The sequence below is a fragment of the Sinocyclocheilus grahami genome, unplaced genomic scaffold, assembly GCF_001515645.1.
Source record: "Sinocyclocheilus grahami isolate Dianchi unplaced genomic scaffold, SAMN03320097.WGS_v1.1 scaffold481.1, whole genome shotgun sequence".
Classification (NCBI taxonomy): Eukaryota; Metazoa; Chordata; class Actinopteri; order Cypriniformes; family Cyprinidae; genus Sinocyclocheilus; species Sinocyclocheilus grahami.
In genome coordinates, this window is record NW_015505660.1 from 509,263 (window position 1) to 524,539 (window position 15,277).

Here is a 15,277-nt window from a genome sequence, read left to right on the forward strand (position 1 = left end):
GAACCTTCCTGAGCACCAAATACTGATTCAAAACAAAGCATCATGATATCGAGTAAGTTAAAGCACATATGGCATGAGCAACACTGACCACAAGGTTCCTCTTTGATTTCCGCCATATACCCATGCGAGCAGTAGACGGTGCTTCCTATGCGAGTTACAGAAAACCACAGGTCACGTGATCAAGCTTTCACGGTCAGCGCTCTGTTCCGCTCTACTGTTGTTCCATGCATGGCATGAAGTCAATCGCTTATGTCTAAAAGTTATTGAGGTATGAAACGATGTTGATGTCAAAAATATAGCTTAAGAGGAAGAACCAAGGAGAACGAAGACAGACGGACAAAGATGGAAACGCAGAGCGAGGATCCCTCATTCTTGGGTGAGATAAGTATGATCATGATTGAAATAGATGTAGACATATATGGACATGCACACAAATGAGGAAACATGAATGTCATTGCATTAGACAAAATATCAAAGCAAGTGGTCATATCAAATATCAAAAGCAAGCAAATCTGAATATCTAAAATGCTGCGGGATCTTTATTCTTCACTAAACCAACAAAGTGTGTCACAATACTTACTTTCCTCATTTTCAACACTATATCTTGTCACAGCAACAAATAGCTTTTTGTTTTTCTTTAAATCTGTGTTTGTTTGACATTTGCTGTGAAATTTTGTTATTTAATGCAATAAAACTCAGATATTTTTTAAGTATGGCTTAGGTCTGTACATACCTTTTGGGGTAATTCAGGCTTTGTCTCACAATTAAAAGACAGTGACATGACACCAAACATTACCTTTCTCTCACAGACAAGAGGCCACAGGCAGTTGAAGCTAATGGAGGAAGTCTGAGTCACCAGCCGTCTTCTCTTCCTGAACTTCGCTTGGTTTTACTAGGCCGCAAAGGAGCTGGGAAAAGCTCAGTGGGAAACACCATCCTAGGCCTGGCGGGAGGGTTTGAGACAGGCAAACCGACCGAAGAGTGCGTGAAGAGGCGAGGCGACGTGGCAGGAAGGCGCGTCACAGTTGTGGACACCCCAGGCTGGGAATGGTACTATTCTGTGAATGGGACTCCCGGTTGGGTGAGGAGAGAAACGAAGCGAAGCATGACCTTGTGTCCACCAGGTCCCCACGCCGTCCTTCTAGTGGTGAGATCCTGTACATCAGTGACAGCCGACTACCATCGGCAGATCGAGGAGCATCTGGAACTGCTGGGCAAAGCGGTGTGGGATCACACGCTGGTGCTGTTCACCCGAGGGGATGAACTGGGCTCCGTTCCCATCGAACAGAGGATTCGAAACGGCGGCAAGGCCTTCCAGATGCTCCTGGAACGATGCGGAAACAGGTTCCACGTTTTGGAGAACAAGCGGCGCGTTGACGATGGATCACAGGTGAAGGAACTGATGAGGAAGATGCATAAACTGATGGAAGAGAGAGGGGGGAGATATTATGAGACAGATCTGCTGCTTCTGGAGCTGGAGGTGGAGAGCAAACGGAGGGCACGAGAAAGGAGGAAAAAACAGAGGCTGATGGAGGCGCAGACGCACAGAGGAAGCATCAGAGGCGTGCTGATGAGTGAGTAGACTATTAAAAGTGATGTTCTTCCTTAGTATTTCTACTTTTCTACTATCCTTATTCAGATGAACGCAATTGTTAACATTAAAATACTGTTTCAGGTCAAAATGACAGAGAATTAAGGCTCAAACAAGATATACATTTACTTGTGATGCAAAATGTCATGAGTTTAAGCCTAAAATTTACCAAAATGCACTGAATTTGTGCTTAAAACAAGAAAACATAACTGCTAATGCGGTATGAAAAATTAACTCAAAGGCAAAACAAGTGTATTGTTTTAAACCCACTGACAGTTGTTTTCTTGTTTTAAGCATAAACTTCAGAAAACAATGTCATGTATCTTGATTGAAGTAAAATAAGACAAAATCACTTTTTTTGTAGTTCTTTCATTTCAACAGAGACAGATTGTATATTATTGTATTGAGTGGAAGTCAGAGCTATTTTCTAACTGTGAGTTTGAGATACTTGCATAAATGTTTCTCTAGAGATGAACAATTGAACAATAGGTTCCAACTGTCTGACAACACTGGATTTTCCATGATCTTTTTAGACTTAGAAGATTTTTTTGATTAATTCCAATTGCCAAATTATCTATTCAGATTCAATTTCTAAAATGGTTTGTCAAAAATCAAACAGTTTCTTTGATTTGGTTCTAAGAATGATTCACTCACAAAAGAATGATTCACTCAAACATTTTACCAAACACTGGCTGATGAAATATTTTAGAGCAGAGCGTAACTACAAAAATTTACATTCACTCCAGAAATGTCCATTACTTCTATTAATTTTCATGCCTTTTCCAGCCCTTGTAAACACAATTTTAACATTCATAATCATGAGAACCACGTTGGAAGTTCTGTACAATGCTGTATCTTTCAGAAACCCTTATATTTATTGAAATTACAGCATTTTCAACAGCAAAGATTGAAGGTTATAAGATCAAAAACTTGTTTCAATAAATAAAGAATTCTGCAAACTGCAGCAGTGTACAGGACATATCTTTTCTCCACAAAATCATCACACAGAAATAAATAATTTGTCATGATTTACTCACTTCATGTTGCTCCAAGTTTGTATGTACATTCACCTATTTCTTTCTGTAAAACACACACACACACACACAAAACTGTTAATGCAGCAATTTTCCATATAATGCAAAAATAAATAAATAAAAATAAAAAAGTAAATAAATTAAAATAATAATAATCTCACAAAAAACATGTATAGTATTCATGGTATTTTTTATTTTTTTGGAGATGTTTACTTTAAAAAATAAAAATAAAAAATTCCTCAAAAAAAATAACAAAAATACATTCAGGGCCCTATTTTAACGATCTAAACGCATGGTCTAAGGCGCACGGCGCAATTGCACTTAGGGTGTGTCCGAATCCACTTTTGCTAGTTTAAGGATGGGAAAAATGGTCGGCAAGCCCGGCGCATGGTCTAAAAGGGTAGTCCCTATTCTCTTAGAGTAATGGGTGTGTTTTGGGCGTAACGTGCTATAAACCAATCAGAGTCTCATCTCCCATTCCATTTAAAAGCCAGTTGCGCTCGCGCCATGGCGAGTTTGCTATTTACATGGCGGAATGTAATTTTTCATTTTTTAAAAATGTTTGTGTGCTGCTGCGCATCCCTGTGTGTGTTATAAGCAAAGTGTACGTGCGTTGTGCACCCACCTATAGGCACATATTACTAGTGCACTCTTAGACCAGGTGCACTCTAGTGCACTCTTTAGACCAGGTTTTTGTTCGTCAGTATATTTTCAGTTGCCTCAAAATAGCAATGCGCCTGAACACACCTCGTTTCAAGATCAGCACGCCCATGGGCGCACAAATGCATTTGCTATGTAAACAACGTGGCGCAGGACGTGAAAATGACAACTGCATCGGCCTGAAACCAAGCGGCAACCTCCTGCTCTCTCTCATGAAGCCAGCGCGGAAGTGACTTTAACTGTAATTCGTCAACTGGCCGCTAGAGGCTTGCTGCAAAAGGGAGTCAATCCCATAGCCTCCCCATGCTAAAATGGCCAACTTTAAGGCAGAAAAAAACATATTTACAGCCTGGTTCAAAAAATGATTTTGGTCTATATAGCTAATTTGCCCTTCATGACAACTGTGAGGGGGGTGCATTTTTTTTATAAGTCATCCATTTAAATTATATTAAGCCTTAAAGTTCTGCATAATTAAGGGCGTGGCCACTTGAGTGACAGGTGGATTGCCGCTGCTGTCACCACCGTTGAGCTAGGTGGGCGTGGTTTCAGCAACCAGCTCCCGCCTTTTTGCCCATTTTCAATTATCCGGGAGTGACGCGCTGCCAAGATGGTGATGGCCGGCTCTGCCCACTTTGAGCTTCAAAAACGCTCTTCAGAAAACTACGGGTGACGTCACGGACACTACATCCATGTTTTTATACAGTCTATGACTGAAACTAGCAAAAAACACTTGCGTCGTGCCTGGCGCCGCATTGCGCCGGGTGTCTGATAGGGCCCTTAAAGTGAATGATTATGTAAACGCCAATTATGGAATTAATTAATTTATAATGTAATTTCAGCAGCAAGGCTATTTTCAAGGTGAAAATGGAATAAATAACAAAAGTCAATTAACAAAACACAATATAAGATATTTAATGTTAATACAAGACAAAAATGGTAAAATATGTTCTAAAATGCAGGTGATACTGTACATCAGTTAAATACTGTACATCAGTTAAACACATCTCTGAATTATATTTTTGTCTATTTACATTAAAAACAGTACAGTCCACTAGAAATGCAATTATGTAAATTCTATGTGTGATCTCAATGCATGCAAACACTACAATTTTGTAAGATCTTAATAGAGGCCTACATAATACATTTTCAAAGTGATGTAGTTACCTTTGTTTGACAAACACACTTAATAATAAAAATAATAATAATATTGTAGCTTAATAATATTTCAACAAAAGCCATTATTTACAACTAAAAGCTTCATTTATTTATTTTCTTTTTTGTGTGTATTGTTTCTCCTGTCTCTGCTAGATGATAATCCACAAACTGAAGACCTGGATGAGAGGAATCTCTTCTCCAGAGGCTCACGGCGTCTCCCGGAGCTGAGACTGGTTCTGCTGGGAGAGAGGGAGACGGGGAAAAGCTCCGCTGGGAACGCCATCCTTGGAGGACCGGGATACTTTCAAAGCAGAGCAGCCACAGAGGAGTGCTCGAGACAGCAGACGGAGGTTTCTAACCGACTGGTGATGGTGGTGGATGTGCCCGGATGGGAGGGTGGACCGGAGGGATTAACTCCAGAGAGAGTGAAGCGAGAGATTGGACTGAGCGTGACACTGTGTCCTCCTGGACCTCATGCATTTCTACTGGCGTTGAGAGTGGACGCGCTTGTCCAAGCACAGTCAGTGCGGGAGCACTTGGAGCTTTTGGGAGAGGCAATTTGGAGACATACGCTTCTTTTATTCACGAGGGGCGACCAGCTACGAGAGGGAGTCACCATCGAGCAGCACATCCAAGGAGGAGGAAAGGATCTTCGTTGGTTGGTGGAACGATGTTCAAACAGGTTCCACGTCATCAGCAGCAACTCTTGTTTGGAATCTTGGAATTCCAAAACACAGATAACGGAACTTCTGGAGAAGATCGAGAAGATGGTGGCGAGAAATCGTTGCGAGGCCTTCTCACCACTAGTGCATGAGATTCAAGACTTAGGAAGACAAAAGAATGAGAAATTCCAGCTGAAGGTCAAGGAGTTTAGCGAGAAGCTTCAACGGCAGGAGGAAGAACTGAAGAAGATGAAGGAACGAGAGGTCAGGAGCATTCGGTGGTTTTTCGAAAGACGCAAAAAAGACAAAGTACAATCTCCTGGGAAGACTGAGAGGGAAGAGGTGCTGTACCGAGGCGAAGATGACAGGAGAAGCGTGATGGGTGAGCTGGAGGAGAGGATGGCGTGGTTGACGGAAGACAAGGAGCGAGAGATACAAGAGCTGAGCGCTGAAATCAGCAAAGTCATGGTGACTCTCCATCAGGCACTGAAAGAGAAAGAGCAACTGCTGATGAGATTAGAGGAGAGAGAGCGAGAGGGGGAAGAACTTAAAGAGAAAGTGGAAGAACTTCAGATGAAACTGCTGGAAATGGAGCGCATGGGTGCCGAGAAAGAGCAAGAATGGAAAGAGAGCGAGGCTGAGATTCAGCACGCACACCTGGATGAGATAAATGAACTTCAAAGCAAACTGTTGGACGCTGAGAAAGATAATGATAGGATGAGAGGAAAGGTTGAGGAAACTCAAAAAGAGATGGATGCATCACAATGCAGGTATGAAGAAGAGGCTGTTTGGCAAAAGCAAGAGATGGAGAATAAACTGAAAGTAAAGGACAATGAAACTGAAATTTTTTTAAGAGAAATCGAGGGGGTGAAACTGAACGCTGAGGGCAGAGAAAGAGAACAAAGCGAGAGATTCAGTGAACAAGCTGAGAAGAGAGAGAAAGAGATGGACAAGCTGAGAGAGGTGATAGAGATGATGACCAAAGAGATGGAGCAGCTACGGATGTCCTATCAAAAGCAAGTGAAAACAACAGAAGCCGAGAGAGAAATGCATGCAGAAACTGTGGAGAAATACAACACTCTCATTGATAAACTCGTAGGGAAAGATGAGGAAATAGAGCGAACCATGAGAGAGAAAGAAAAGGAGCTACATCGAAATGCTGAAACGCAAGAGAAACTTCAGCAAAAAGATAATGAAATAGTTCAATTAAGACAAAGAGACCAGAAAAAAGTGCAAGAAATTGAGACACTGAAGCAAAACATTAGCGAAAAACAGAGGGATATAGATAAGTTAAAAGACACTGTGCAGGCAAATACGGAAAAACACGCAGCTGAACTTCAAGTTTTGAGGGAGGAGTTGAAAGCAAAAGAAATTGTAATAGACAAATTAAAACAAAGAGACCTGGAGAAAGACAAAGACACTCACAAACTAAAGCAAAACATTAGCGAAAAACAAACTGATATTGAAAACTTAGAAGACAGAATTGAAGAAAATGCAGTACAACTAAAACTTTTACGGGAAGAACTGAAGGTAAAAGATGACGAAAACGAAAAATTAAGACAAAGCGACCAGGAGAAAGAACGAGAGATTGACATGCTTAGGCAAAACATTAACGAAAAACAGAAAGACATTGCAAAGTTAAGAGATGATATTGAAGCACATATTGAAAAAAGTGCAGCTAAACGCAAGCATTTAGAGGAAGAGCTGGAAATAAAAGAAGAGAAAATAACCAAATTAGGACAAAGAGACCTGGAGAAAAACACAGAAATTCACACACTTAAGAAAAATATTATTAGCCAACAGCAGGATGCTGAAAAATTAAAAGACAGCATGCAGTCGAATATTAAAGAAAGTGCTGCTCAATTGAAGCATTTAGAGGAAGAATTCAAAATAAAAGACAACAAAATAATCCAGTTAAGAGCGAGAGACATGGAAAAAGACAGAGAAATGAACACAATGCGAGAAAACGTTAGCAAAAAACAGAAAGAGGTTGAAAAGTTAAGAGAGAGTATTAAGACATATGTCGAGGAAAGTGCAGCTAAACAAAAACATTTAGAGGAAGAACTACTGACAAAAGATGCTGAAATAACCAAATTAAACCAAAAAGACATGGAGAAAGACAATGAAATGGACAGACTGCTGCAAAACATCAACAAAAAACATGGAAGAGAAATAGAAAAGCTGGAAAACAGCATTCAAGCAAATACCGAAGAAGCTGCTGCTCAACTAAAACATCTAGAAGAAGAGTTTGATGCAAACATAGAGGCCTACAAAAGAAAGAATGCAATGAAGAAAGAGGAGATGAAAAACATATAGAAGCGTTAGGAAAAAGGGAGCAAGAGCTGATAAAAGGCGAAGAAGCACTTTCTCAAAGAGTGCAGAAGCTGAAGAGTGAAGAAATCTATTTGGAGAAAAGACAGCAAGTCATGCAAAATAGGGAACAACAGCATGAAGACATGTTGCACAGTCTCAAGAAACAGCAGGATGTTTTGAAAGACAGAGAATGCTCTTTAGATACCAGAGAAACAGACCTGCGCCAACAGGAATCAGAGCTCGCTATGAGAGATAAAGACATGACGGATAAACACAAACTTTTGCAGAACCAAGAATTAGATCTGAAAAAGAAAGCGAGCGATGTTGAGAACAAAACACAAATGCTAGAGCTCCAGAAAACAACACTAGATGAAAGAGAGAAAAAGCTTGAAGAATGTCAAAACCAATTGGACAGCAAAATTCTGGCACTAAATAATGAACAAGACAAGGTGAAGAAGAAGCGAGAAGAACTTGAGAAATGGGAGAAGTATTTTCGCAAAGAGTCATTCTCAGGGTATCAGCGATTGACAAACAGCGCTGAATTTAATGGGAAACGAATTGAACCCGAAGACATCCATCGAATGCATCAAGAAGTAGGAGTGGATGGTGGCGTTTGTGATGCAAAAGACACCAGAAGTGAAGAGCAACTGGAGTTGGCTACTATTAACTGTGCAAATAACCGATTGGTAAAGAATCAAAGGGTTAAACGAACACTGGAGTCCAAGCAAAAAGGGAAAGATGGTGAGAGTGACAATTCTGATGGCGAAAGTGAGGAAGACTTCTTTGAATCTTCAAGCACCAGTTTCCAACCTGCCCTACATACACCCTGGCCTGTGTCTGAGCTGAGGCTGATGCTTTTAGGAGACTCCTGGTCGTCCCGTCACCCAGCGAGATGCACCATCGTGGGGCCTGATGCAGAAAGAAGCAACCCTTGGAGGGGAGAGATATCCGGCAGGCAGCTCACTCTCGTAGAGCCTCAGGGCCTGAAATGGAGATCGGCATCTGACAGTAAAGACATATTTCAAAAACATCTCTCTCAAAGTGTCTCTCTGTGCCAACCTGGACCACACGCCTTCATCCTGGTGATTCCTGCTTACGTATCCTTCACTGGTCCGTACAGGTGTGAGGTGGAACGTACCATGTCTGCGCTAGGAGAAGCATCGTGGAGGCACACTATTGTTCTGCTCACCTGGGGGGAAACATTAGGAGAGAGCGTCCAGCAGCATATTAAGAGAAACAGCGACCTGGAGCGGCTGGTTCGAAAGTGTGGGGATAGATGCCATGTGCTTGGCAATGGACACCGGGAATCTGATGTGGTGAAGTTGCTGGAGAAGGTGGAGGAGATGCTGGGAGTAAAAAGTGGACAATACTACAAAGTCGGCTGAAAATGAGCGTTAAGGATTTAAACTGAGCCTTTATGACTGTGAATGATATTTAAATTATGATAAATCCAACAGATTGTCTTGACATTCTTGGCTTTATCTGAAAATAAACCATTTTCAAACCACTTTCGTTTAGAATTAAATATTTGTTTTTGTACAAAAGAGTTACAGCAAGTCATGCATGCAAACGCTCTTTTCTCAGTTTTTAATACTATACAATGAGGTAAAGTACATGATTCATTTCCAAACCGCCTCAAGTAAACAGACATATTTGTAACTATTATTTCAGTCTGAAAAATTAATCTTTAAGATTTAGCCGCGCTCCTCATAATGTGTTGCGAGAATTGGAAAGATATAAAGACGCTCAATGAGTTACATTTAACAATCATTCAAGCATTTTCAGGGATTCTCCGAAACATAAACAGAATGGATATTCCATTAGTGCCTCAGTGAAGTGACGTCTTGCTGTGCTTCCGCTGCGATTCTGACAGGTAAATTATTACCTTTAAAAAAGGGGGTCTGTTTCGTCTGAAAGAGAAACTCTTTCCATCGAGTGAAAAACACATTTGAAATGGAATTTTCTTTTATGGCCCTCAGACAGCAAACCCAAACGCTTACATATAATCTGAGGTAATTGCGTGATGGCATCGGATATTCCTCCGCCTCGCCATTACGTGAGTCGTTAGATGAGTGAAATGTTGGAAAATAGTCCCTCAGCAGCGTTTCATTTTCCCCCACAACATTTGTATCTGTCTGCAGGGGGTCTATTTCCAAGCCGTTTGAAAGAATCTATAATTTATCACTTATGACATCAAGTAGAGATGTTATTTTATCAGACCACGTTGTTAGATTTTAGGGAAACACTTCAATTAGAGGAAAATAATATGCAATCTAACTGAAAGTGTGTCTGAGTGCATTAGTCGAGTCCTTTCATTTGTCCATTAATTGTTATTTTAGGTTTTCTAGTCATTATCTGCACTATAGCCTTTTAAGGTAATGAACACGAACATCATTTCACCAGCATAAACTTCAACCACTCTGGTCACCTCTTCAGCCACTAGACTGTTGTGCATTCATTGCCATGCTTATTGTATGTATAGTGAATCCAGCTATCTCTAATGGATGATAAAACCTCTTGACAATTCTAATTAGCCTAAATTCACAGCAATTACCATATGCCCATTTCTCTTTTGGTCAGATCAGATCAAGCAGTGCTGAAGATTTTATATGTTCGGGTGTAAAACATTCACTCCATTCATGTTTCTCCTTCTAATCACATTGTTTTAGTATGACTGCATGAAAAGTTTCCAAATGCAGCATGTGTAACAGAACATGTTTACTAACAGACACATTTACAAAGTTCATTATTGCGCAAAGGTGTCGACAGTCTGTGAAAAGGGTTCATCCAAATATGTCTGGTATATAGGCCTAACTATTTAAAGGAGTTCTTTATTAATCCATAAAATTACAATTATGCAATGTTATGGCAAGCTCTTACATCAATGGCGTGGTAAGGGACAGCATTGCAACAACGCGTTGCAACTGTCCCCACACTGACAGCCGTGACAAAACTTGGTATATTAGCTTGACTCAATATCTTTGACACATGCTAACTATGCCTATTAGAAACTAAGAAAACACAGATATACGTAAATCATATGTTTGACAAGTTTGACAGTATGACAAAAAAAATCTGATGATTAAAATAAATTCTTTTTTTTTTTACCATGAAAATTATTATTTTTAGAAGGAATGGTCACATGTGCCTGATTTCATCCAGGAAGGTCAAGAGGCTGATTAAAGAAATAAGACATGTTGCGACCGTCCCCACTCTCCTCTACTTTTGAATGCTTACAAATGTCATTAAACTTCAGTTCACATATTAGCTAATGCTCATTTTTACATTTACAAATATTGTGAAAATATAGCTTATAGACACTTCACAAACTATTCATGTTAATATATTCATTAGCTCCTAATCACAGTCTGTAAAGGTCATATATTTGGTCTTTGTTTGTTGTGCTGACTTTTACTATTTGCACATCTTAAACCATTTATTAATAATTTGTTAATGTTTTTGCAGTACCCAATCTAAAGTCAAGTCAAGTCAAGTCACCTTTATATATATAGCGCTTTTAATAATACAGATTGTGTCAAAGCAACTGAACAGCATTAATTAGGATAATAGTGTGTCAATAATGCAAAATGACAATAGTAAACACTCATTTTTCAAGTCAACAATATCGCTGGAAATGAAGTGTCCCCAACTAAGCAAGCCAGAGGTGACAGCGGCAAGGAATCAAAACTCCATCGGTGACAGAATGGAGAAAAAACCTTGGGAGAAACCAGGCTCAGTCGGGGGGCCAGTTCTCCTCTGACCAGACAAAACCAGCAGTTCAATTTCAGGCTGCAGCAAAGTCACATTGTGCAGAGGACTCATCTGGTTCCTGTGGTCTTGTCCCGGTGGTCGTCTGAGACAAGGTCTTTACAGGGGATCTGTATCTGGGGCTCATCTAGTTGTCCTGGTCTCCGCTGTCTTTCAGGGCAAGACAAGTGGAAACTATTCATCAATTGTAAATGTTTATAAACATTTACTAATCATTAGTACCTTTATGAGCAGTCATTTTGATGGCAAAAAGTGTCCCAAATGATCGGAATTCACCCAATCTTTACAAATCATTTTTTTTTGTTTTTGCAGTACCCAATCTAAAGTGGAGACTATTCATCATTTGTAAATGTTTATGAACATTTACTATTTTTTAGTATCTTTATTGGCACTGGACTTTTAGCTACTTTAACAATGTTTGTGTAAGGAGTGGTTAGTTAAGTTTAGCTAAATGCTTGGTAAAGACATATCACACATTGTAATTTGGGTGCAAAACATGTTTTTATCACCTCAACACTTATATTAGTATACTATTGTGTATCAGAAAACAGAATATTCCTTGAGTCATACATCAACAGGAGGGGGAAAACAATTTTTTTAAAGAAAATACTTGCAATGCAATATAAACAGATTGAAGTGTGTTCCCTTATAGTAATCAAATTGACCCCTGTACACTTGTTTACCACTTACCCAACCTTAAACCTACCCATACCACCAAACCTGTCCCGTATCACACCTCAACAGCAGCAAAGGTGTTGTGCATTAACAAAAGCTTTTAATCACTGTATAACATCTGTTAAAATCATTTGTAGATTTTCAAGATGTGCATATATGAATTAGAAGTTTAATGACATTTGTAAGCATTTTAATTTACATGAAATGTTAGTTATTAGGTAATGTTTAATACATGTATTAGTCAACATTAACAAGCACATTATTTCACATTTCTAGATGTGAATATATGAACTAATGATCCGTTAAGCAATACATAATGTTTGTTAAGGATTTATTAATGAAAGTTATTATAAAGTGTTACCATCTCTTTAAGTCAGTCCACTGTGAGCAACTGAAATGCTTCTCTGCAAACTGTGCGTTCATCTGGAGAGCCTCTTGTGTTCAAAGGGCGGACCGGGTGAACGTGAGCCATGCAGGTTTACCGCATGCTGCGTTCCGTGTGAAAGAGCCTTAACAGCATGCGTTCTGGAGACTCCATCCAGGGGCACAACTGCACATTTGCTGTGGGGTATGCAAGATCAGTGTTGGTGCCCCCCTGTATTCTAGCACATGAGACTAACTCCAACAGAAAACTTCTTAAGTCAATGACCAAAAGACCATTAAAGGAACACTCCACTATTTTTGAAAATAGGCTCATTTTCCAACTCCCCTAGAGTTAAACAGTTGAGATTTCAGCCGATCTCCGGGTCTGGCAGTAGCACTTTCAGCTGTAGCTTAGCATAGATCATTGAATCTAGATCATCAGCGCCTGAAAATAGGCTAACTTCTGCCAACATAACCAACGTGACCACCTGCTTGTACAGGGAGCGTGCTGGGGACTATTTTCAGGCGCTGCGTAATATCATTGTGCCTGCTGCACCCATGGTACGGCAGCAAAGTTCCTTGATTATTACGCCGGAATGAGAGCATAGTTCCTAGCCATATCGGCCTAGAAAATCACAACTTTTCATTTTCCGTCGGTCTTAGTACACGAACTAACTACAGAAGAGTCCAGTTTTAAATAGGAAAAATATCGAAACTCTTTGGTCATTTTTGAGCGAGATGCTAACGGTCTAATCAGATTCAATGATCTATGCTAAGCTACAGCTAAAAGTGCTACCGCCAGACCCGGAGATCGGCTGAATGGATTCGAAAAATGGTAAAACTCAACTGTTTATCTCTAGGGGAGCTGGAAAATTAGCCTATTTTTTTTAAATAGTGGAGTGTTCCTTTAACTAAACTTGGGCATGGAAAGATACAAACTCATCAGGGGTGAAAAAATTGACAAAAAGGTGAGAAAAAGAAAAGTGTGTTGTATAACATCCCCTTTAACTTCTAATGGCTGACCCCAAACAGTAGAAAAAGTAGTTTTTTTTTGGTTTTTTTAGTAGCCTCATTTTCTTCAGACACATGTAATACTGCTCACTTTTTAGTTAGGTAATTTCATCTGCATTTGTTTTTTCTTTTCATTTTTACTTATAAAGATAATTCATGGAAAATTGTCACGCTTAAGTGGAAGATGTCTGCAGTGCCACCTGGTAGAAATACAATTACTGTTGAAATGAATGTCATGATATTCCCACTATAACCACTAGATGAAAGCAGAGGATTATTTGCCATTTCCACTCTGCAATATAGTCACTAGCCACTACAGTGCCTTGCGAATGTATTCATACCCCTTCATTTTTTTCACATTTTGTTTGGTTGCTGCCTTATGTTAACCTGCTTTAAATTAGTTTTTTCCCCACATCAATCTATCAGTCCATACACCATAATTGTCAAGCAACAACAAAAATTTTTTTTTAACATCTTTGCAAATTTATTAAAAATAAAAAACTAAAATGATTCCATTGCATATGTATTCAAGTCAAGTCAAGTCACCTTTATTTATATAGCGCTTTTAACAATACAGATTGTGACAAAGCAACTGAACAGCATTAATTAGGAAAATAGTGTCAATAATGCAAAATGACAATAGTAAACACTCATTTTTCAGTTAAAGACAGTTCATCATTGAATTCAGTGATGTCAACATCCAGCTCAGTTTAAATAATATCTTTGCAATCATGTCAACGATAACGCTGGAAATGAAGTAAATGATCCCAGAATTTTACTGAAGTGGACTATTCCTATTGGACAGCACAAGTACTTCTATCATTTAAGCGGGTAGAACACAAGTCTATTCATACCCTTATCTGCCTGTAGAGCTCAGAAACAGGTTTGTGTCAAGCCACACATCTGTGGAAGTGTTCAGAAAATTTTTTTGCTTCATTGAAGGGTCACAGAAGCATGTAATCTCTGTTACCCTTAATGGAAAAAGTTTGAAACAACCAGGACTCTTCCTAGAGCTGGCCTCCTGGCCAAACTGAGGAATTGATGGAGAAGGGCTTTGGTTATCATGGTGACCAAGAACCTGATGGTCACTCTAGCTGAGCTCATCATATGTGGAGATAGGAGAAATCTACAGAAGGACAAACATCCCTTCAACACTCCACCAATCTGTGCTTTATGGCGGTGTGGCCAAACTCAATCCTCTCTTCAGTGTAGACACATGAAACCACACTTGGAATTGACAAAAAAGCACCTAAAGGACCCTCAGACTCTGAGAAACAGGATTTTCTGGTCTGATGAACCTCAATTCTAAGCATCATGTTTGAAGGAAACCAGCTCCGCTCATCACCTGCAGAGTACCTTCCCAAAAGTAAAGTGTGCTGGTAGCAGCCTCATACTGTGGGGCTGTTTTTCAGCAGCAAGGACTGAGGGACTCGTTAGAGTAGAAGAAACGCTCAGTGCAGCAATATATAGAGATCCCAGTCCAGAGCATTCAGAACCTCAGACTGGTCCAAAGGTTCACCTCCCAACAGGACAATGACCCTAAGCACACAGCAAGAGTGGCTTATAGACAACTCTGTGAATGTCCTTGAGTGGCCTAGTCACAGCCTGAGCTTGAACCCAATCAAATATTTCTGGAGAAACCTGAAAATGTGCATCTGCCCCCATCCCTCCTGACAGAGCTTGAGAGGTGAAGAGGCGAGGTGAAGAATGGCAGATAATTGCAAAATGCTAATGAGCAAAGCTTGTCACATCAAACAAAAAAAGACTTGAGACTGTTAAGGTGCTTCAGCTAAATATTTATTTCAGTTTTTTAATTTTTATAAATTTGCGAAGTTGTGACAATTCTGTTTTTGCTTTGTCAGTATGGTGTATGGAGTGTAGATTAATGTGGAAAAAAAGTAATTTAAAGAAGTTTATCATAAGGCAGCAACATAACAAAATGTAAAAAAAAATTGAAGTGGTATGAATACTTTCGCAAGGCACTGTATATATATATATATATATATATATATATATATATATGTCTGTATCGCTCATCGTGTTCT

The 15,277-nt window shown here is 39.6% G+C and overlaps 1 protein-coding gene across 1 annotated transcript; it reads left to right on the forward strand.

The window, feature by feature from the left end:
• Positions 1 to 225: 225 nt before the first annotated feature.
• On the forward strand, positions 226 to 8,899 carry LOC107553764 (trichohyalin-like). The gene is made up of 4 exons (XM_016236075.1): positions 226 to 376; positions 810 to 1,574; positions 4,594 to 7,416; positions 7,455 to 8,899. Exons 1-4 carry the CDS (start codon positions 343 to 345, stop codon positions 8,798 to 8,800), a joined length of 4,968 nt encoding a protein of 1,655 aa, XP_016091561.1. The 5' UTR covers positions 226 to 342; the 3' UTR covers positions 8,801 to 8,899.
• Positions 8,900 to 15,277: the final 6,378 nt, after the last annotated feature.